The following is a 25,252-nucleotide window of genomic DNA, read 5'->3' as shown; positions in this document are numbered from 1 at the left end:
CATGTCACTTCACTTTGAATCGTTTCCTCAACCGATTCGTTCAAAAACGCGGATTAATCCCCGACTAAAACATGTCTGTGTTTGTGAGTGAGTCATTAAATCATTCACTTGGCAGACTGGTTCAAAAATGTTCATTCATTCAGGAAGTAAACACATTTACTGTGTGGTGCAAGAGACAAGTAAGGATTGCTGTTGCTTTGTTTGGAACTGTTTTCTTTGACGGAGGAGAAACAGGCAAGTGTCTCAATATTAACTTATTGTTTATTGAACTGTGGTATAAATACAAATACATAGCTTATGGACAGCCATAAAAACCAAACAGTATGTCCTCAGCTAGTCTGCACCCAGTTCCAGATTCCAGTGTAACAAACCTAAGTTTAATTAAAGATACATTTATTAATATTTATATTAATTAATATCTATATTTATATCACTCAGCAATGGCAAATATGGTGGTTTGGAATTATATCAATATGTCACCACCAGTAAATCTCTACATATCTAATTTTAAAGACATATAATATCTGAGGTATTAAAAGACATCCCTGTTCCCAGTTATATGAAAGAGTGCAAACAATCTGGTGTTTAACAACAAACATGCCTTTGGATTTAACATTAATCCATTGTGTGGGATCATTTCCCAACTGTTCTCCACACATAGTCTCTTTTCTAAGGAAGAATTACCTTAGTACTTTTTGTTCCTCACATCTGTTCCTCATTTACAGAGCCATCTGACAACAGGGTAGAGATTCAGAAAAAACTGTGATGTATTACGCTAATTAAATACACTCAGTGCTGTGTAGACAGGCATCAAGTCTCTCCTCATCGTTTTGTCTGAATTACTGTCACACAACTTGCTTGTTGTGGGTAGAGGAGAATAGAAAAACATAATGGACAGTTTTCAATAAAAGAAGGCTCCTGGAAGTGATCATTAAATTTCATTATACAAGCAGATAGGATCACATGAATCCATCTGAAGTACCCAATTTACATTATATTTGTTGACTTTTTTTCTTTGAATGTAGAATCAGATTATCAGCAAAATACCAGTGGCCCCACGTAATATTTGAAATGATCCTCATCTTCCTCATCAGTGCTGATCACTATATGAAGTGGGTGGATGAATTCCAGCTGGCATCTGCTCCATTCAGACTTCTGGCATCAATCCAGGCCATTAGAAGATCAAGAGAGGAAAATCAGTTCAATTATTGAAAGAGGGTCCAATTCTTTGTTCATGGTAATTCAAATAGTACAAGCTATGCTATGCTCCCCAAACTGTCTCCTTCGATTAGAGACTGCTTCCCTGTGGCAAAATGTTGGTATTGCATTATCAGCTGGTATTATAGAGTTTGATGCCTGTAACTGTAAATACAGTGGTCTAAAAAGCCCAGTATAGTGTCAAATATAGTGAGACTTTACTATATAGTTTATCTTGGGACTAAATGGTTAAGAGTTTGATTTTTTTTCCAGTTGCAGAGCATTTTATGTATTTTAAGTCTCACTTAAATGTAGTTTTTGAGGTCACTGTATGTGTTTGAACATTTAAAAGTTTTAAATCTGTAGGATTTAATTTTTTTTTAAAAATAAGTCTATTCTGCTCACCAAGGCTACATTTATTTGATTCAAAATATATTAAAAAAAACTGTAATACTGTATATTTTAACACTTTAAAACAACTGTTTTCTATCTAAATATATTTTAAAATGGAATTTATTCCTGTGATGGCAAAGCTGAATTTTCAGCATCATTACTAATAAATTTTTTGTGTTTGCTGTCAAAAACAATGCATGTTATATTATATTATATCATATCATATCATATATCATATCATATCATATTATTTTATTATATCATATTATATTGATGATGACAACTATCTAACAACTATCTTTCAGAGAGAGCCAGGTGCTGGGTTTCCAGACGCAGGCCAAGCTTGAGAGTGTGAAGGCAGAACTGGAGACTCAGAGACAAGAGACAGAACAGCTTCGGCAGGCTCTACAGGACAGCATCAACCAGCTACAGAGAAACCAGCAGGAACACAGTGTTACCAACAGAAATAATAGGGTATCACACATACAAGCTAACGTAGAAAGTGAGAAAGTCTGACTGACACTAACTTTGTGATAGAGAGAAAAAAATAAAACATTAAAAAGTTGCGCTTTCCCTGAACAAACTTGCATGAGGCTTGCAATTCTGACTTGCAGACATAAACAATTCTGACTCGTCCCTTAGTTGGTAAAAAACAAACAATCGGGAAAATACATTGCCAGTTACGAAGTCTATAAAACTATGATGCTTTTACTCACAAATTAACTGATTTATTTGCCTATTTAAAGACATGATAAGTCAGCATTTTTACCATTTCAGACATACTGTCTCCTGTCTCTCTATAGAGAGCTACCTTCATGGGGTTCGTAGTTCACCCAGCGCCGTCTATAATAAACACTTTCTCTACAGAGCCTTAGTACGGAGAGAACGGACAGAAAGAGTGGAAGAGTGGGCCATCACAACTGTATACCAAATGAAAGCTATGAAAAGGTACGTGGTAGTGGCAACAGTGGATTGGTTTTGAATCAGTGCTCCGATGCAAGAGTATGTGTGTTTGATCTCCAGAACATATGCAAAGGTCTAAATCCATGCTGTCTGCCACAGGCTGCCTGGGGTTTTACAGAGAAACTCCACACTGTGCAATTAATAGATTTTTCAGCAGCACCACCAATTTTGTTCTTTCCTGAGCTCATAATCTCACTGCTATAAATGGAGCATGAATCTGTTCCTGTTCGTTTGATGTTAGACCTATTAAAAACAGCACAGACAAAATACAAGAATGCATCGTTTTAATACTTTTGTCTGCCACAATAATGTTATGAATTTGAATTATCTCCATTTGGGGGCTTTTCTTAGCAAATATTCATTAAAAAAAATGTATATGTCATGCATAATTAATTTTATTGAAATGAGCCCTATTGACAGCCCTATTTTTTACTCTGTGTGTGTGTTCATAGACCCCAGCAGTGAAGAAACGGACCTCACAGATGAGACTGAAAAGGAGAGAGAGTGATCTGGATAATCTAAAGAAAGAAATGGGGCAGAAACAGCAGATCTGTTCAATGGTCTCTGATTTGGCCAATCCTCTGCAAACTCCCGAGAGCTCCCAACACCCTCGGCTCACTGAGGCCCACTGACATGAATACAACTGAAGAGCATGTTGAATTTTGTTATAATAATAATAATAAATGTTATAATAATTCTTAATTCTTGTCATTTCATTATATATATATATATATATATATATATATATATACTGTATATATATATCATATAAATCTATCTATGAAGAGTTCAGATGCGAAAGCCTCTAAGCACCGTTTGAAATTTGAGCATTTGATCAGGTTCCAATGTTTATGTTCAGTTATTTCACTTTAATGGCAATGAATAGGTCCTTTTCATTAAGTGAAATTACTTCTTTCGCATCTGAACTCTTCATGTATATATAATCTTTCTGCAGGTTATATTTCGTCAGAAGGTGGCGACATGTAACTGTTTTTATGAGTGAGTCTTTTGAATAATTCCTTCACAAACACGAATTCATTCATAAACGAAACAAGTAACTGCTGCATTTATGAGTGTGTAGGGGGGGGGGTGAATGTACAGCACTCTCTCCCACCTTCAAAACCACGACTGAGGTGCCCTTGAGCAAGGCACCGAACCCCCAACTGCTCCCCGGGCCCGCAGCAAAAAAATGGCTGCCCAGTGCCCACTGCTCCGGGTGTGTGTGTATTTTGGATGGGATAAATGCAGAGCACTAATTCCGAGTATGGGTCACCATACTTGGCCACATGTCACTTCACTTTGAATCGTTTCCTCAACCGATTCGTTCAAAAACGCGGATTAATCCCCGACTAAAACATGTCTGTGTTTGTGAGTGAGTCATTAAATCATTCACTTGGCAGACTGGTTCAAAAATGTTCATTCATTCAGGAAGTAAACACATTTACTGTGTGGTGCAAGAGACAAGTAAGGATTGCTGTTGCTTTGTTTGGAACTGTTTTCTTTGACGGAGGAGAAACAGGCAAGTGTCTCAATATTAACTTATTGTTTATTGAACTGTGGTATAAATACAAATACATAGCTTATGGACAGCCATAAAAACCAAACAGTATGTCCACCATACTTGGCCACATGTCACTTCACTTTGAATCGTTTCCTCAACCGATTCGTTCAAAAACGCGGATTAATCCCCGACTAAAACATGTCTGTGTTTGTGAGTGAGTCATTAAATCATTCACTTGGCAGACTGGTTCAAAAATGTTCATTCATTCAGGAAGTAAACACATTTACTGTGTGGTGCAAGAGACAAGTAAGGATTGCTGTTGCTTTGTTTGGAACTGTTTTCTTTGACGGAGGAGAAACAGGCAAGTGTCTCAATATTAACTTATTGTTTATTGAACTGTGGTATAAATACAAATACATAGCTTATGGACAGCCATAAAAACCAAACAGTATGTCCTCAGCTAGTCTGCACCCAGTTCCAGATTCCAGTGTAACAAACCTAAGTTTAATTAAAGATACATTTATTAATATTTATATTAATTAATATCTATATTTATATCACTCAGCAATGGCAAATATGGTGGTTTGGAATTATATCAATATGTCACCACCAGTAAATCTCTACATATCTAATTTTAAAGACATATAATATCTGAGGTATTAAAAGACATCCCTGTTCCCAGTTATATGAAAGAGTGCAAACAATCTGGTGTTTAACAACAAACATGCCTTTGGATTTAACATTAATCCATTGTGTGGGATCATTTCCCAACTGTTCTCCACACATAGTCTCTTTTCTAAGGAAGAATTACCTTAGTACTTTTTGTTCCTCACATCTGTTCCTCATTTACAGAGCCATCTGACAACAGGGTAGAGATTCAGAAAAAACTGTGATGTATTACGCTAATTAAATACACTCAGTGCTGTGTAGACAGGCATCAAGTCTCTCCTCATCGTTTTGTCTGAATTACTGTCACACAACTTGCTTGTTGTGGGTAGAGGAGAATAGAAAAACATAATGGACAGTTTTCAATAAAAGAAGGCTCCTGGAAGTGATCATTAAATTTCATTATACAAGCAGATAGGATCACATGAATCCATCTGAAGTACCCAATTTACATTATATTTGTTGACTTTTTTTCTTTGAATGTAGAATCAGATTATCAGCAAAATACCAGTGGCCCCACGTAATATTTGAAATGATCCTCATCTTCCTCATCAGTGCTGATCACTATATGAAGTGGGTGGATGAATTCCAGCTGGCATCTGCTCCATTCAGACTTCTGGCATCAATCCAGGCCATTAGAAGATCAAGAGAGGAAAATCAGTTCAATTATTGAAAGAGGGTCCAATTCTTTGTTCATGGTAATTCAAATAGTACAAGCTATGCTATGCTCCCCAAACTGTCTCCTTCGATTAGAGACTGCTTCCCTGTGGCAAAATGTTGGTATTGCATTATCAGCTGGTATTATAGAGTTTGATGCCTGTAACTGTAAATACAGTGGTCTAAAAAGCCCAGTATAGTGTCAAATATAGTGAGACTTTACTATATAGTTTATCTTGGGACTAAATGGTTAAGAGTTTGATTTTTTTTCCAGTTGCAGAGCATTTTATGTATTTTAAGTCTCACTTAAATGTAGTTTTTGAGGTCACTGTATGTGTTTGAACATTTAAAAGTTTTAAATCTGTAGGATTTAATTTTTTTTTAAAAATAAGTCTATTCTGCTCACCAAGGCTACATTTATTTGATTCAAAATATATTAAAAAAAACTGTAATACTGTATATTTTAACACTTTAAAACAACTGTTTTCTATCTAAATATATTTTAAAATGGAATTTATTCCTGTGATGGCAAAGCTGAATTTTCAGCATCATTACTCCAATCTTCAGTGTCACATGATTCTTCAGAAGTCATTCTAATATACTGATTTGCAGCTCAAGAAGCATTTATTATTATTATCAATGTCAAAAACATTTTTTTCAGTATTCTTTGATTAATAGAAAGTTCAAAATAATTGAGCATTTAGCTGAAATAGAAAGATTTTGCAACATTATAAATGTAATTCCTGTTACTTTTTGGTCAAGTCAGGGTGGGTTAAGCACAGGAAAATTTATATTATAAGGCATAATCTGTTTTTGCCCTTGTTATCCATTGTTGGCCGTGTTTCTTTGACTGGGAGTTCTGTGTATACATACATTCATGTACATCCAAAAGTCTAACGTCTGATGTTTTTATCGCATAGCCTATATAAAGACACTGACAGCATCCTACATCACAGATAGCCTCTGCTGAGGAGACTATAAAGGCAACTGAGTGCTGATGGACCATTTCATCAAAAGCTATTCTATCATTCACAGATATCCGGCGCTCCCTTGAGAGAGATCTGAACGTGTAGGCATTTTCCCATCCTCTCCCCTCATGAAAATGCTGATGATTTCATGAAGGAGAATGACAGAAGCACTCTGAGAGGGTCCATAAATAGCAGTGGGTAGTGAGGTTGATGGGCCTAGCTAGGAGTAGGGATGGATTACTTAATGAGCAAAATAAATGGCCACTCAATCCATCCACAAACACAGTTTGTCTTCACCTGAATTCCCCTCTGACAGCCTGTCCTCCTTAAACAAATGTTCACTTCTGATGTAGTGTGCCACGCACTAGATTTATTGTGTGGTGTGAAGGAGTTAGTCTATCCTGTCATAGACGTATCATTCCTGCAGGTGGCACCACATACAGTAACACATAGATGCCACTGACACTCTTATAATGTGAAAATCTCTGAAAAGGTAATGTAATGTATTCTACTTCATATTAATTCAGCTGAAAACATTTGATTTTGACGTTTTATATATTTCATTGATTCAGTGCCAATTCTGCTTTGTGTCCCGAGCCTCAAGCTCATCATGCTTTGTTCATGGTAATTCAAATAGTACAAGCTATGCTATGCTCCCCAAACTGTCTCCTTCGATTAGAGACTGCTTCCCTGTGGCAAAATGTTGGTATTGCATTATCAGCTGGTATTATAGAGTTTGATGCCTGTAACTGTAAATACAGTGGTCTAAAAAGCCCAGTATAGTGTCAAATATAGTGAGACTTTACTATATAGTTTATCTTGGGACTAAATGGTTAAGAGTTTGATTTTTTTTCCAGTTGCAGAGCATTTTATGTATTTTAAGTCTCACTTAAATGTAGTTTTTGAGGTCACTGTATGTGTTTGAACATTTAAAAGTTTTAAATCTGTAGGATTTAATTTTTTTTTAAAAATAAGTCTATTCTGCTCACCAAGGCTACATTTATTTGATTCAAAATATATTTAAAAAAACTGTAATACTGTATATTTTAACACTTTAAAACAACTGTTTTCTATCTAAATATATTTTAAAATGGAATTTATTCATGTGATGGCAAAGCTGAATTTTCAGCATCATTACTCCAATCTTCAGTGTCACATGATTCTTCAGAAGTCATTCTAATATACTGATTTGCAGCTCAAGAAGCATTTATTATTATTATCAATGTCAAAAACATTTTTTTCAGTATTCTTTGATTAATAGAAAGTTCAAAATAATTGAGCATTTAGCTGAAATAGAAAGATTTTGCAACATTATAAATGTAATTCCTGTTACTTTTTGGTCAAGTCAGGGTGGGTTAAGCACAGGAAAATTTATATTATAAGGCATAATCTGTTTTTGCCCTTGTTATCCATTGTTGGCCGTGTTTCTTTGACTGGGAGTTCTGTGTATACATACATTCATGTACATCCAAAAGTCTAACGTCTGATGTTTTTATCGCATAGCCTATATAAAGACACTGACAGCATCCTACATCACAGATAGCCTCTGCTGAGGAGACTATAAAGGCAACTGAGTGCTGATGGACCATTTCATCAAAAGCTATTCTATCATTCACAGATATCCGGCGCTCCCTTGAGAGAGATCTGAACGTGTAGGCATTTTCCCATCCTCTCCCCTCATGAAAATGCTGATGATTTCATGAAGGAGAATGACAGAAGCACTCTGAGAGGGTCCATAAATAGCAGTGGGTAGTGAGGTTGATGGGCCTAGCTAGGAGTAGGGATGGATTACTTAATGAGCAAAATAAATGGCCACTCAATCCATCCACAAACACAGTTTGTCTTCACCTGAATTCCCCTCTGACAGCCTGTCCTCCTTAAACAAATGTTCACTTCTGATGTAGTGTGCCACGCACTAGATTTATTGTGTGGTGTGAAGGAGTTAGTCTATCCTGTCATAGACGTATCATTCCTGCAGGTGGCACCACATACAGTAACACATAGATGCCACTGACACTCTTATAATGTGAAAATCTCTGAAAAGGTAATGTAATGTATTCTACTTCATATTAATTCAGCTGAAAACATTTGATTTTGACGTGTTATATATTTCATTCATTCAGTGCCAATTCTGCTTTGTGTCACGAGCCTCAAGCTCATCATGCTACACATACGGCACAGTTTTTGGTTAATTTTGAGTTGGATGTAATGTAAAAGTAATAACTGTGAGTCAAATGAATTCATAAACAGCTCTGATTTACTAAAAAAAGTCCCAGTTCATAAGAATCATTCACCTGGGAATCGGGCTACACTGCATTTTTTGATTCACTAAAATTCACTAAAGAGAATCGGCTCATAGGAGTCATTCATTAGGGAATTGGACTACTGGTTGTGCTCACTGAACTATATAAATGTTCTCTATTATAGATCAGTGGTTGTGCTGCATGTTTGTGATTCATTAAAAAGAACCATCTAAATCAGTGGTTCTCAAAGTGTGGTACGAGTACCCCTAGTGGTATGCAGAGGAATCACAAAATTAAATATAAATTAATGTTAAAACACAATACATTTTAATTGAATCTTTATTTGAGTAAAGTTTTTTTTTTTACATTTAAGTACAGTTTTTATTGAACTTTTAGGTACAACACATTTTAATTTAATCATTATTTAGGTTTTTATTTACCTGTATGTAAGCACAGTGCAGTGTTAATGTTCAAACTGTGTATTTACAATGTTGAAGTGGCTGACAACTATAAATATTCTTATTAGCAATAAAACTGCCTCGTTTTTGAACTGTGCAGAGCTGTAGCCGAATAGTTAGGTCTACTGTGCTACTGTATTTAAATGTTGGTCATTATGGTGGTACTTGAAGGGCCAAATATTTTCTGAGATGGTACTTGGTATAAAAAGTTTGAGAACCACTGATCTAAATCATTTCCCAGATAGCACACGTCTGCAAGATGTCTGTTAAAGATCACTTGATCTGGACAGCATCTGCTGTGTATAAACATCTTAAAGACATCTAATAGACGTCAATTTGACATCTGATACGAGACGTCCTATAGACGTATTGCAGATGAGCACTAAAAATATGTCAAATAGACGTCTCCATGATGTATGTGTGCTAACAGGTTTGTGAATTGTGGTAACATTTATTCACACTTGGGTACACTTGCATTAATTCACATTTGAGATCAGGAATTTTTCTGCGTATCATTTTGCCAGTAGGTGAATTTTATGAGTGAGTCATTTGAACCATTCATTCAACCGATTTGTTTACAAACTCTGATTCATTCATTAATGAACACTCAACAGAATCATTCAAAACGTGGGTAAATCTGTTGCTACGTTCTAAATCGTATACATGATATAGGCTAGGCTAGTAGCCTACGTACGTTGGCTTTAAAACTGACTTTGCTATTATTAAAAAAGTATGTTTTATACCTATAGTATAAATGTGCGTAGTGTGAGTTAAACAGAACAAAACATTACAAGACTGCCAATTTCGACAGTGTTGATTAATTTTTTTAATGATTTTTTTTCTTGTCATGTCCGAGAACCTATAACGAAAATCAAAAGAACCGATTCTGAATCTTATTTTTAATAACATATGATCCCAAGTCAGCTGTAGAGGTTGCATTGCCTATGTTTTTCTGTGGAGGTGTCTTATCAAGGCCCACGTTTCTGGGTGGAATCAGGGTGTGTATGTCTAAAATGTGTCTGAAAATGCCCTCTGAAAGACTGGCTCCTCTTTGCAGATAACTTTGTTCTTTGGGCCCTTAAGTATGACATCATAATGGATGATCATACAGCAGCAGGAAGTGTTATCTGTGACATGTTCAGTCGCAATAACCTCAAGTGCACACAAACACACATTTTCAGGCACACACACACTCCATCCTACTCTTTCCCAAAAGACTGCTTTTTATCTACACAAGACACACACACCCATTCATATCCAGAAGCAGTCCCTGAAACCTCAGGGGGGATAAGTTGTGTTTGCAGTTAAAAAGGACTGTCTCCAACTCAGGGGTAGACAGAGGGTTGTGGATATGGTAGAAGCTTTTGTTTTGTAAATCTATGAAAACAAGTGGAATATATTTTATAACAGTCACTTGAGTATTTGAATCTGGATCCTTTGGCTGAACCCACTGAAAGTAAGTCTAGTATAATTGTATACTGTATTGAGATTTAAGAAAATTCTAAGTAAGTTGTTGTAGCGGTAGAGTCTCACTTGTATAATACTAAACATTTGTTTATCAAGTTTTAATCTTTCATAGGAGACTATCAGATGTGTATTTTATTTATTGATTTATTAAATAAGACAGCATATTTTTGCATTATTTTATGAACTATTTATCTGATGATTAACTGATCAATAAATACATAATCCACATTTCTACTTTAAGCTATGTTTTAGGTGCACATGCATGTGTAGTATTTTAAATACTCAACTTATATACAAAAACAAATGCATTGTATTAAAAAAACCCACATTTTGCTTTGCCCTTCAGTTGTGTCTGCCTGGTTTGGACTGCGTTAATTGGACAATGTGCCGGGTTCTGAACATCCTGTTGGCTCTTCTGAGTCGCTTCCTGTTTGCGGTGCATGGCATCCTGACGGTGTGGCGTGTGGTGGAGGTGACAGGACAGCCCTCCTATTGGCTGCTGCTGACGGGTGTGGCACTGCTGGGGGTGGAGATGACCATCACTATCAAATACACACGCAACGCTGAATGGAAATGGTGAGGTTATGCTATCATAGACATAAATATAATGACCCTGACATCACTGAAATTCTTGCAGAATTTTACATAAATAGTAGTGCATAGTGCTGTAAATGAATCCTATCTGTTGCAAAATTAAAAATAATAAAACAGAACTCTTATAAAATAGATATTTGTTTCATGAAGTCCAGATATACAGCACACTACAGCTTAAAAGTTTGGGGTTGTTAAGATTTTTTGGTAACACTTTAGAATAGGGAACACATATCCATTATAGGAGTTTTCCCTCAATAAACTCTTAATTTGCTGCTTATTAATAATTAATAGTTAATTAAAAATTAATAGTTATAAGGTAGTTGTTAAATTTAGGTATGAAGTTGGATTAAGGGATCTAAAATACAGTCATGCAGAAAAAAGCATTACTGTTTATGTACTTTATAAGTATTAATAAATGGCCAATATGCTAGCATGCTAATAAGCAACTAGTTAATGGTAAGAATTGGTCCTTAAAATAAAGTGTAAACGATTTTTTAAAAATATTTTGAAAGAAGTCTCTTATGCTTACCAATCCTGAATTTATTTGTTCAAAAATAAAGTAAAAACCGTAATATTGTGAAATATTATTACAATTAAACAAAATTTCTGTTTTGTATTTTAATATATTTTAAAATGACATTTATTCCCGTGATGGCAAAGCTGAATTTTCGGCACACAATCCTTCAGAAATCATTCTAATATGCTTATTTGATGCTGAAGAAATATTATTATTATTAATGTTGACAACAGTTTTGCTGCTTAATATTTTTAAGGAAACCATGCTACATTTTTTTCAGGATTCTTTAATGAATAGAAAGTTTAAATGAACAGCATTTTTTAAATAGACATTTTTTGTAAAATTCAAAATTTCTTTACTATCACTTTTGACGATTCACTGAATCTTTGCTGAGTAAAAGTATGAGTAAAAGTATGAATTTCTTTCAAATAACAAGCAAAACGTTTGAAGACTAAAGGGGTGGTCCACTGTTTTTTTCTAGGCTTGATTGTGTTTATGGGGTGCAGTCTAACATGTGTTAATGCTTCGTTTTTAAAAAAAACGCATTATTTTTCACATAATTTACCTTTATTCCACACCGCTTTGTCCCTTCTCTGAGAAACACACTGATCATTTCCTGCTTTTATGAAGCCCCGCCTTCAGAAATAGGCGATGGGCTCTGATTGGTTAGCTAGCCCAGTGTGTTGTGATTGGCTAAACCGCCTCTAGTGCGTGTCTGAATGTCCCGCCCCTCACCTCAGCGGCATGTGCTCCGGTTGTATTGTAAACAACGGCGTCGTTAAAGGGATTATTCACCCAAAAATGTCCCCCCCCCCAGGGCATCCAAGATGTAGGTGACTTTGTTTCTTCAGTAGAACACAAAGAACGTGTTCGTGTCTTCTTCTTCAGCCGGCGCATGACGCGTATTCTTCTTCTTCTTGCTTTATGGCAGAATGCACTTATAAGTCTGCGATCCATCATAAAGCAAGAAGAAGAAGACGACTCGTCACGCACCGGCTGAAGAAGAAGACACAAACATGCTCAGGACACGCTCAGGACAGTTCGGACATTGCAGTAAATCAGAGGTAAAAAATTATATAAATACTGTTCAGTTTCTTGCACAGAACGATCGTTTCGTGTCTTTACACATCAATGTATCGTCACGAGCCACAGGGTTTAATTTGATTTTGTTTGTGTATGTTTTTTTGACTCTCAAAGCCGTGATTCCCATTCACCTCCATTATATGACTGACAGACTGCAACGGTTTGAGTTAAAAATCTTTGTTTGTGTTTTACTGAAGAAACAAATTCACCTACATTTTGGATGTCCTGGGGGTAAGCAGATAAACATCAAATTATCATTTTTGGGTGAACTATCCCTTTTATATCGCTTATCAGTTTGAGCCCAATTGAGAAGAAAATAATATTATTGTGGAGGATCGTGCAGAACCTGTGCAGGCAAGCCTTTTAATGGTAGGCCTATGTTTTTTGTTTGTTGTTGTCTCATACTTTTAGATATGCTGTTATTTGTAAATGCTACTGCTTATTAGCTTTTAATATACAGTTTTATCCTGATTAAGGCTTTATTACAGTACGGCAACTGCACGCGCGTTCATGTTTAACGCTTCTCATAGCTATGTGAAAATAAGTGTATAATTGGAACAGTTCATTGTTAGAGCTGAGCTGAATGAGAGAGAGTGAGAGAGAGAGAGAGAGAGAGAGAGAGGGCGTGTGCAGAGCAGGGGGACACAAGGAACAGTATTAAGAACTGCTGCTTTAGAACATTAATTTTGAAACTTGTGAATCCATTAGAATCGTTAGAAGACAGAATCGCAAACCCGGGAAGTAACTTGTTGTAGTCCCTACAAGCCGTTTTTGTTGGCATTAAACTGCCAGAATTTAAAAAGACGATATCTCCGTTTGCATTGAACTTTCAGCTTCGTAACTTTGCAGATATTGTTTATGCTCAAACAGCAGCATTACACACTAACTAATGTTAAAAAAGTGAAATTGCAATCAACCACCCCTTTAAGATAACGATGTTATCTGTTAAACGATGAAGATTAACAGCAAGGCAATCGATTTCTAATGACATGAACAGATTTTTGAGGCATTGCACATGTTTCAGGTCTTTGACCTAATCAGCCACATTATATTTGCTTTGTAGATTTAAAAATACTGTATATAATTTATCCAACAATTAATTTATCATAGAAATAACATCTTTTGTGAAAGAAAAAAAAAGAGTTTGGAATGACAAGTGGGTGAGTAAACAAAGGCAGAATTTTCCTTTTTTGGTGAACTAATAAGGACTCTTTTCACTGACTGTGAAGGACGTGTTGTGTTTGGCAAAAATAGCTTTACCAATTGTCTCAACAGTCTCAGAAAAAAGAAAATCCGTTTTACCTTTTTAAACTAACTTTACTGAGTTACTCCAAATGTTCTGGTACAAAAAGACGCAGGGCTCAGAATCAGGGTGCCATAATAATGATTAACGCTAACAAAAATGTGGGAAATTACACTCTTTTCTTCAAGCTCAACACTTCAGTCTGTCTTGCGGGGATGGGTGATAATAATAACCCCTTCTCTCAACACAGAAAAAAAAACCTTTGCATTCACACAGAGCAGCACATCATCACATTCAGTCAGACTTTAAAAAAGGCATGTACATTGAGATCGCTGTGCTAGGAAATTTATTAATGAGACTCTGCCCTCCCACTGACATGGACGGAGGACCTGTTGAGAACTTCCTCCTTCCCTCTGCTCTACCATGATCTCCATCTGAACCTTTCTATCTCTCCTTCTCTGCCATACTACTTTTCTATGCATACTATCTCTCTCCTGCACACTACACTTTGAAGTCTCTGTGCTCTTTAGAGAGGCTTGCCTGTGTCAGTGGGGATTTGCATAGCTAATGGGAGTAATTTGCAGTTTGCGTTGGGCTGATGTGCCTGCAGCACCGTACTCTGTGGTGTGACCCAGCTTTACCACCCAATCAGAAGAATCTGACACACATACAACTGTTTAGTGACTTTACTGAGTATAGGCATGTTCATCCAACCATCCATCTGTTAATGTGATGTTCCACTCTTCTGCAGGTTCTCACCTATGGTGTTTCTATATCTGAGCACTGTGATTCCCTCAGTCTGGTTCCTGGAACTGAACCTCCTACAGTCCAATCTGCCCATCAACTCGAGCACAAACTCTGACCCGCAATTCTTCTCCCAGATCCCGCTAACAATGGTGGGTGGAAAACAATCGTTAACAATAAATCTCTGACTTGACCAGAAAAAAGAAGTTCAGCTTTGAACAAAATCACTCAGGATCTCTGTCTGTCTTTGCTGTGTTGGGTGTTTTAGTCCTCATATTTCTGTGAAAGCAATAAACATAACATGCTCAGATGGAAATATGCATAGAAAGCAGACTATTTTCTGTAAAATGTCTGCAATTCTGGGGAAAAAACGAATGTGGAAGATTAATAGATTAAGAGTGGTAGAAAGCTCAGGTTCACCTTTGACCTGCAGACCTTGTACAAAAAGCACAAACCCACACACTAATAATCACAGCACCACGGATCTGAACATTCCTGTAACACTGCCTGTCTACAGCAGTTACCAGGGCCTGTAGATTCAGGCATAGAAGTCTTTATTGCAAAATTTTATATTGAAGCATGTCCAATAACTTTCTCTAATAATCAGACCAGCAAAATTAAGATATTTCTTAGCATTAAAAATTTAATTAACAATTAAGTTTCTCAAATATTTTCTTAAGTTTATCATCATTTTTGTCTTAAGAATAAAATGACAGGCTTTAATGCTATCTAACTAAAAGTTGTCTAATACAACAAATTCTACTTAATCACTGATAAATCTTAACAATAAATTGGTTTAAATTTAATATAATTTTAAAGGGCATTTTTGCCTCCACACAGATTTTTATTAAATTAATTAAAGTTTGCTAAGTGCTAAGAACGTTCTTAAGAAGTAACTTCTTAAGTTTAGGGGTAGTTCACCCAAAAAATGTGTCATCATTTACTCACCCTCATGTCATTCCAAACCTGTATGAGTTTCTTTCGTATGTTGAACATGAAAGAAGATATTTTGAAGAATGCTGGTATTGAGATAGTTGATGGTCCCCATCTTCCATAGCATTTTCCCCAACTATGGGAAAGTCAATGGGGACCAACAACTGTTTGGTTCTTCAAAAATCTCTAAAAAATGTCTTCTTTTGTGTTCAACATAAGAAAGAAACTTATGCAGGTTTGGAACAACATGAGGGTGAGTAAATGATGACAAAATGTTCCTTTTTGGCTGAACTATTCCTTTAAGTTTATATCCAAGCTCCAGTGTTTTATAGTTACATAAAATGGTTACACATTGTAACTTGATCCTGTCTGAGGTTTTTAAAGGTTTAGACTTTACCTTCTCCTTCTGACAGCTTTGTATCTGAATAATCAGAATATTTTTAAATATCGATGACTGTGATAATTGTTTTTTTGTCGCGACTTTGTGTGGGAGGAAAGCTGAGTATTTTATAAGAATATGCTGCAAAAGCTAATCAGTGACTTTACTGAAAAGCTTTTTTGAAACCATATCATCTCAGTTGTCCTCTTTCATTAAGTTAATCCTCCAATGGATCTTTTGTTCAGGCACTCCAATGAGTCAAAGCAATCATTTTTCCTTATAAACTGTTTGAACCTTTTTAATCTGGTGCTACAATAACATCTTAAAAACAATTTTGATTCATCCATTCAAATGATCACAGTCTCGCTATGTGCTCTCACTGTCTGGTCTGTTACCATGGTGATTAGCCTATTTGTGTGTGTGTGAGACAGGGGTTGGCAGAACTTGATCCTGAGAACTGGGTGGAGGCTCTGGAGCAGACCATGTTGATCGTTTTGGTTCTGGGCCGCTGGCTGATGCCGAAGGGCGATATGTCACGTGACCAGCTATCCCAGCTCCTCATGGTTTACGTGGGGCTTGGAGCTGATATCCTGGACATCTTTGACACGTTTAAGGAGCCACAAGTGAAGACCAAGCAGGCCGTGATCATTGTTGGGCTAAGTTTATTCTCCTGGGCCTTGATGCAGTTTCCTCTTGTTCTTACCCAGACCAGCCGTCCCAAGGTCCAGGTGGAAGTTCAGTCAGAGACTGCCCAGCCTGGGCAAGTTGGTTGGACCGTTTCCTGTTGCTCTAGTGAAGTCTGGAGCCTTCTGCTAACGGTGGGTCTGCAGGATGGACCATTCCTGATTTACCGTCTGTACCTCATGATACGTGAGAATGTTCTGAACCAGCTGATGATCTTCTTCACATGCAAGAACATCCTCATTGTTTTGCTGGAGGTCTACAGGATCTGTGTTGTCCACTTTGAGCAGAGCAATCCAGGGAGCAGAACCGAGTCATGCGACCCGTCTCATGAACACTCAGAATGGACTCATGGAGAGGCTATAGAATCCAGCTGTCAAGAATAGATTAGATTCACACTTACTGAAAATCTATCTATCTATCTATCTATCTATCTATCTATCTATCTATCTATCTATCTATCTATCTATCTATCTATCTATCTATCTAATTAAAAAAAGTGCCTTGTATGGTTAAAGTTTTTGGAAGGTTAAACTTACTCAAAATGTATTTTTATCAATTAGATTCAAAGCTTTAGATTCTGAGATTGTATTATTTAAAAATCTGACCACCAGCATGGACAGCACAATACAGCACAATTGGTAGCGGCTGCTATACCACGCGAGGCCAGCAGATGGTAGTGTGAACAAACTCAATGTAAGGGCAGAGCTCTGATGAAATACGGAAATTGTTCTGGAGATCACGACGCCTCTTCAACTGTACATTGACGCACACCGGACTCATGGTAGAATCCAGCTGTCAAGAATAGATTAGATTCACACTTACTGAAAATCTATCTATCTATCTATCTATCTATCTATCTATCTATCTACTGTATCTGTCTATCTATCTACATTGTCTGTCTGTCTGTCTACTGTATCCATCTGTCTGTCTTTCTGTCTATCTATCTGTCTGTATCTATCAATCTGTCTGTCTGTCTGTGTCTATCTATCTGTAAATCTGTCTGTATAGACAGAATTAAAAAAAGTGCCTTGTATGGTTAAAGTTTTTGGAAGGTTAAACTTACTCAAAATGTATTTTTATCAATTAGATTCAAAGCTTTAGATTCTGAGATTGTATTATTTAAAAATCTGACCACCAGCATGGACAGCACAATACAGCACAATTGGTAGCGGCTGCTATACCACGCGAGGCCAGCAGATGGTAGTGTGAACAAACTCAATGTAAGGGCAGAGCTCTGATGAAATACGGAAATTGTTCTGGAGATCACGACGCCTCTTCAACTGTACATTGACGCACACCCTCCGCACACAGCAACCCGTGACATTTCAGCATCTAACATCAGATCAATAGGTAACAAATCAGTTCCTGAGTGCTTCCTGATGTTTGGGAAGGATCTTTCCACGGCTGTCTCTTTACTCAAATTTCAAGCCTTCCTTCTTGCTCAGAACTCTTGTATCTTTTTGACGGTGACATGTTTGATTGAAGTACTGTCATGAAAACCAAAATAGCATGCTAAAAAATCTGTGAGATTGGAATACACGGCTCCTGTCAATCATGCGATTAAAAGCAGGAAACACAAATGTGGTTCATTAGAATGGCAGATAATTAGGATATCAGTAAGAGTAAAAACCATAATGTACCGTCATGATATCTATCTATCTATCTACATGTTATTGTTTGTTTTGACAAGCTCTCAGATAGCTGGCCAAGCTAAAAGAGAGAAAGAAACCTGACAGACGTGAATAGAGGAAGACAGAGAGGGAAACACCTCAAAGAGAGCTCTGTCATTAGTGCTGTTCTGTCACAAAATCTTTCATTCCTGTGATGGCTGACAGTGCCTGTGACAAAAGAACCAGACAAAAACTCTCTCTCTGTCTCTGTCTCTCTCTCTGTGTACTCGGCTCTCCATTAAAATAAATCAGAAACAATTAAAGTCCCCTGAGAACAACGTAACACAATGAAACTGTCCTGCATCTTTTCCTGCCACCCCTTGGCTCCCCAGAGAGCACATTCTCATTTTCAAAGTCCTCTGCCCAAAATTGCGTGCTCTGTGGATACTGTAATGTGCTGGATACAGCGAGGATGGAGAACGAGAGAGAGCGAGTGAGAGTAGGAGAAAGAAAAAGGTAAAGAAAGGAGAGTGAAGAGCAGATTGTTGGAGGAGAGAGATGAACTGCATGCTTTTAATGAGATTTGAACTCGTGGGAGGAGACACGTCAGCTGATCAAATGGTTAAACAACGACCTGCCCTAGATAGACAGAAGAGAAGCGAAGAGAAAAGGAAAGTGTGCAGCTATGAATGGTTTGGAAAGGTTCAGATCCAAAATGGAAGAAAGTTCCTTTTTGTTCAAAAGGTATGGAAAGATTCAGAAAGGAAAGTGCAGGGATTTCCAGTTTGGAAAGGTTCGAAAAGGTTCAAGATTTCAAGGTTCAAGACTTTTCTCATAACTTTCTTTTTCAGGACACAAAAGAAGATATTTTGATGGATGTTTTAACACATTTGTGCACCTTATGAAATGGAGTTCAAAACGACATTCAAAACCCTCTTAACTTCCAATGTATGGACAAAATATAATTTTTGAATACTGCAGGGGAAAGTCATACAAGTTTGGAATCACATGAGAATGAGTAAATGATGACAATATTTTCATTTTCGGGTGAACTAATAGAGAAAACACACAAACCTGTAAATACTTATATAATAATATTCTTTCATTTAAAACACATAATATTCTCAAGTAATGACTAGCTTTAAATGAGCAGGTGCATACCTGTAGAACAACACTTGACAAGAATCACATGCCTAACTTTTCCTCTGATTCACAACGCATACATAAGCAGCACATATGTGAAAAAAGCGGCTTGGAACTGCAACAGCGGGCTCACATTGTGCTGTCAATGTGAAACAGGCCTTAAAAATCCACTCGCTGCCTCAAAACTCCATCTGTACTAAGAAATTTGATCAGTTCTTGTTACTGTCAGTACTTTTTTACCAAGATATAGAGTAATAGCACTTAACTTGAACTATTTTATGGCATATTTATAAATGATTGAAGCTGTATGTTAGCGACTGGGAGCACAAAGCACCAAAGTGGTGCAATGTGACAGCTATACATTACAATCTTAAGTAATCTGACAGTAAATGCCACTGTTTTGTAATACATTTATAAAATACATTTATTTCTCTCGTATAAAATCAAATTCAACTTTCTGCCTATTTCCCCCCCTCGGGCTGATCTAAATCGTCTTCAGTCATCACACGTGTATTTTGCATAATTTAAGGCTCATACATCATGAGCTGTCCATCACTTTCCCTGGGGCTTTTTATCATGATTCAACATATGATGGCATTAACTCTCTTTTTCCACCCACTCTGCTGCTCACCCACTGCATTGCACTCACCCGCTGCCACTGCCATGGCTACCAATTAACAGATTTTAAATATTTAAATTAAAAATAATTTTTTTTTTTAAACATAACTTTGACTATGGCTATGTTCACACAGTATGTGTGTGGGATTGACAACCATATTTAACAGGCTATAAACAGGCCATTCATATGAGCGTGTGTTTCCACTGTGCTACTTTTCCATGTGGCTAAACGTGCTAGACAGGCACGTTGATCTGGCTTATTGCTACTTTTGCAGCGGCATGGAGTTCTAAAAGAATAGTTCTCAAGTTAAAAGAAACTTTCAACTTTTAAAAAACACGTAATAGGCCCATCAAATGCCTTGTCCAAATACACACACTTGTGGTCTTTGCACTTGACCACTGGACTACTTATATGACGTATTTCCTGTATTTGGTCCAACTGTTCAAGTGAGCATAAAGACCACAAGTGTGTGTACAACTTTTCATTACCTGATGGGACACACTTCTAGTGTTGTAAAAACGCAAGTGTTTACAGTGTTTTATTTTTATTTTCAATACGTTTCATTTTAAAATCAACTTCTAAATGTCTGTTCAGTAGTCCCTATAACAGATGACACAATTTAAAACTGGTGCTTCTAATTAAGTGATAAAAAGCAGTTGCAAATGTTGTATAAAAATAAATATACTAATCTTTGCAGCAATAAAATGTGTAGCACTTCGTTTTACTACCAAATTATATGTAATATCTTATTATTATTAATATTTAACTTATATTGGAAAGGTTTCCGTGACCTCATGCGATCTTGGCAAAAAGTCTCACGATTTATTTCCAGAACATGATGCATGATGGGATACTCTAAGCCTCGAATACCGCTCCAGAGTGTGGAGATAGTGAGAGTGTGCGTTATGTGCGTAAGTTCACACTACACGACTTTAAATGTCGGCAGACTACATGACTTGATTGTCTGTCTTTAAGTCGTTGTGGTGTTCACACTACACTCTTAAAAATAAAGGTGCTTCACGATGCCATAGAAGAACCTTTTTGTCTAAATGGTTCTATAAAAAACCTTTAACATCTGAAGAACCTTTCTGTTTCACAAAAGGTTCTTTGTGGCGAAAGAAGGTTCTTCAGATTTCAAAAAGCTAAGAAAGAGATGGTTCTTTAAAGAACATTTGACTGAATGGTTCTTTGTGGAACCAAAATGGTTCTTCTATGGCATCACTGTGAAGAACCTTTAAAGCACCTTTATTTTTAAGAGTGTATGTGACTCTATGTAAATGATCCGCAACCAGGGGTTACACACTACACAAGCTGACAACTCTGTCACCCAAAAACTCTACAAACCACGTTTTGTCATGAAAACACACGCGAGAATTGGAACGGGAATGACGCGAAACAGGACCGAGTTTGGACAGCCCTGGTGTAACAGAATATGTTGACGTGCTTTAATGTTCAAAAAACACATTATGTTTCAAATACTGTACATTATTGTAGTTCCTCTATGCCCCGCCTCTCTCAAACGCATTGTTTTCTACAAAGCCCCTCCTTCCGACAAGCACAGTCTGCTCTGATTGGCCAGCTGACCCAGTGCATTGTGATTGGCCGAACAGCACAAGCATGTGTCGGAAATGTAACGCCCCTTTCCATAATCGCGAGCTTCAGCTTTCAACATAAATGTCAGTTGAAAGGACAGTAAATAATGTCCTTAGTTTTACCATCAGTTCGAGCCCAAAAGGGGAACAGAGTCACGTGACAGACACAGTGATGATGCTCGTATGTATTTGCAGTACACAAGACGCGAGTAAGAAAGCTGGCTCCACTGTGATGTGACCTCTCTCTGTGTCTCTCTCTCTCACGCACGCACACGCACACCCACACACACACACACACACACGACGTGATACTCAACACGGCGCAAAACTCCATATTTGACCAGTCAATAGCAAATACTTAAACTATTAAGAAAACATACTTACAGTAGCTGATTCAGAATAAGCGCCAGATTGTCATAGCAAAGTCGGAACTGACCCATTTTTTTGGAAATAGCCTTTGCACAGCCAGCCTTGTAGGCTACTCGGGTTCACAAACCTGTCGTCCATAAAATGCGTTGCACAAATTTGAACATCTGTTGTGCTGTTCTGTTGTAAATAAATCTTAACCAATGATTCCTCATTGCATCTACTTTCGGAAGGCCAAATAAAGTGAATTTGCTTTCGCACAGAAACGCACAGCGTCTCCCTGACATGGCTGCATCAACAACACTACTGCGGTTCCTGAAACCACGCCTTCTTTCTTTGCATGAAGATTTGGGCGGTATTACGCAAATATTTTCACATCATGACATAGACATGTGGGGGGCGTTTTTGAATGAGGCGTTTTAGCCCAGTCTGGATCAGCCTTCTCTTTTAGATAGAATAAATCCTTTTGTGGGAGACTTTGAGCTTTGTAACTCTGCTGGTGCAATGTGACAGCTATACATTACAATCTTAAGTAATCTGACAGTAAATGCCACTGTTTTGTAATACATTTATAAAATACATTTATTTCTCTCGTATAAAATCAAATTCAACTTTCTGCCTATTTCCCCCCCTCGGGCTGATCTAAATCGTCTTCAGTCATCACACGTGTATTTTGCATAATTTAAGGCTCATACATCATGAGCTGTCCATCACTTTCCCTGGGGCTTTTTATCATGATTCAACATATGATGGCATTAACTCTCTTTTTCCACCCACTCTGCTGCTCACCCACTGCATTGCACTCACCCGCTGCCACTGCCATGGCTACCAATTAACAGATTTTAAATATTTAAATTAAAAATAAATTTTTTTTTTAAACATAACTTTGACTATGGCTATGTTCACACAGTATGTGTGTGGGATTGACAACCATATTTAACAGGCTATAAACAGGCCATTCATATGAGCGTGTGTTTCCACTGTGCTACTTTTCCATGTGGCTAAACGTGCTAGACAGGCACGTTGATCTGGCTTATTGCTACTTTTGCAGCGGCATGGAGTTCTAAAAGAATAGTTCTCAAGTTAAAAGAAACTTTCAACTTTTAAAAAACACGTAATAGGCCCATCAAATGCCTTGTCCAAATACACACACTTGTGGTCTTTGCACTTGACCACTGGACTACTTATATGACGTATTTCCTGTATTTGGTCCAACTGTTCAAGTGAGCATAAAGACCACAAGTGTGTGTACAACTTTTCATTACCTGATGGGACACACTTCTAGTGTTGTAAAAACGCAAGTGTTTACAGTGTTTTATTTTTATTTTCAATACGTTTCATTTTAAAATCAACTTCTAAATGTCTGTTCAGTAGTCCCTATAACAGATGACACAATTTAAAACTGGTGCTTCTAATTAAGTGATAAAAAGCAGTTGCAAATGTTGTATAAAAATAAATATACTAATCTTTGCAGCAATAAAATGTGTAGCACTTCGTTTTACTACCAAATTATATGTAATATCTTATTATTATTAATATTTAACTTATATTGGAAAGGTTTCCGTGACCTCATGCGATCTTGGCAAAAAGTCTCACGATTTATTTCCAGAACATGATGCATGATGGGATACACTAAGCCTCGAATACCGCTCCAGAGTGTGGAGATAGTGAGAGTGTGCGTTATGTGCGTAAGTTCACACTACACGACTTTAAATGTCGGCAGACTACATGACTTGATTGTCTGTCTTTAAGTCGTTGTGGTGTTCACACTACACTCTTAAAAATAAAGGTGCTTCACGATGCCATAGAAGAACCTTTTTGTCTAAATGGTTCTATAAAAAACCTTTAACATCTGAAGAACCTTTCTGTTTCACAAAAGGTTCTTTGTGGCGAAAGAAGGTTCTTCAGATTTCAAAAAGCTAAGAAAGAGATGGTTCTTTAAAGAACATTTGACTGAATGGTTCTTTGTGGAACCAAAATGGTTCTTCTATGGCATCACTGTGAAGAACCTTTAAAGCACCTTTATTTTTAAGAGTGTATGTGACTCTATGTAAATGATCCGCAACCAGGGGTTACACACTACACAAGCTGACAACTCTGTCACCCAAAAACTCTACAAACCACGTTTTGTCATGAAAACACACGCGAGAATTGGAACGGGAATGACGCGAAACAGGACCGAGTTTGGACAGCCCTGGTGTAACAGAATATGTTGACGTGCTTTAATGTTCAAAAAACACATTATGTTTCAAATACTGTACATTATTGTAGTTCCTCTATGCCCCGCCTCTCTCAAACGCATTGTTTTCTACAAAGCCCCTCCTTCCGACAAGCACAGTCTGCTCTGATTGGCCAGCTGACCCAGTGCATTGTGATTGGCCGAACAGCACAAGCATGTGTCGGAAATGTAACGCCCCTTTCCATAATCGCGAGCTTCAGCTTTCAACATAAATGTCAGTTGAAAGGACAGTAAATAATGTCCTTAGTTTTACCATCAGTTCGAGCCCAAAAGGGGAACAGAGTCACGTGACAGACACAGTGATGATGCTCGTATGTATTTGCAGTACACAAGACGCGAGTAAGAAAGCTGGCTCCACTGTGATGTGACCTCTCTCTGTGTCTCTCTCTCTCACGCACGCACACGCACACCCACACACACACACACACACACGACGTGATACTCAACACGGCGCAAAACTCCATATTTGACCAGTCAATAGCAAATACTTAAACTATTAAGAAAACATACTTACAGTAGCTGATTCAGAATAAGCGCCAGATTGTCATAGCAAAGTCGGAACTGACCCATTTTTTTGGAAATAGCCTTTGCACAGCCAGCCTTGTAGGCTACTCGGGTTCACAAACCTGTCGTCCATAAAATGCGTTGCACAAATTTGAACATCTGTTGTGCTGTTCTGTTGTAAATAAATCTTAACCAATGATTCCTCATTGCATCTACTTTCGGAAGGCCAAATAAAGTGAATTTGCTTTCGCACAGAAACGCACAGCGTCTCCCTGACATGGCTGCATCAACAACACTACTGCGGTTCCTGAAACCACGCCTTCTTTCTTTGCATGAAGATTTGGGCGGTATTACGCAAATATTTTCACATCATGACATAGACATGTGGGGGGCGTTTTTGAATGAGGCGTTTTAGCCCAGTCTGGATCAGCCTTCTCTTTTAGATAGAATAAATCCTTTTGTGGGAGACTTTGAGCTTTGTAACTCTGC

The 25,252-nt window shown here is 37.4% G+C and overlaps 1 protein-coding gene across 1 annotated transcript; it reads left to right on the top strand.

Moving 5' to 3' along the window:
• Positions 1–10,895: 10,895 nt before the first annotated feature.
• Positions 10,896–17,073, top strand: LOC107555585 (transmembrane protein 26-like). The gene is made up of 3 exons (XM_016238431.1): positions 10,896–11,089; positions 14,702–14,846; positions 16,438–17,073. The coding sequence occupies exons 1-3, from the start codon at positions 10,896–10,898 to the stop codon at positions 17,071–17,073; spliced, it is 975 nt and encodes a 324-aa protein (XP_016093917.1).
• The last annotated feature ends 8,179 nt before the right edge of the window (positions 17,074–25,252 follow it).

This window comes from Sinocyclocheilus grahami, unplaced genomic scaffold, assembly GCF_001515645.1.
Source record: "Sinocyclocheilus grahami isolate Dianchi unplaced genomic scaffold, SAMN03320097.WGS_v1.1 scaffold539.1, whole genome shotgun sequence".
NCBI classification, from domain to species: Eukaryota; Metazoa; Chordata; class Actinopteri; order Cypriniformes; family Cyprinidae; genus Sinocyclocheilus; species Sinocyclocheilus grahami.
The sequence above is the reverse complement of the archived record's forward strand: the minus strand, read 5'-3'. Positions and strand labels throughout refer to the sequence as shown.

Excerpts from the sequence above, each read along its gene's own strand:
- LOC107555585 (XM_016238431.1), top strand. The coding sequence starts at position 10,896 with ATGTGCCGGGTTCTGAACATCCTGTTGGCTCTTCTGAGTCGCTTCCTG. Across the intron at positions 11,090-14,701 it reads CGCAACGCTGAATGGAAATG|GTTCTCACCTATGGTGTTTC; the intron begins GTGAGGTTATGC and ends ACTCTTCTGCAG. Across the intron at positions 14,847-16,437 it reads CCCAGATCCCGCTAACAATG|GGGTTGGCAGAACTTGATCC; the intron begins GTGGGTGGAAAA and ends TGTGTGAGACAG.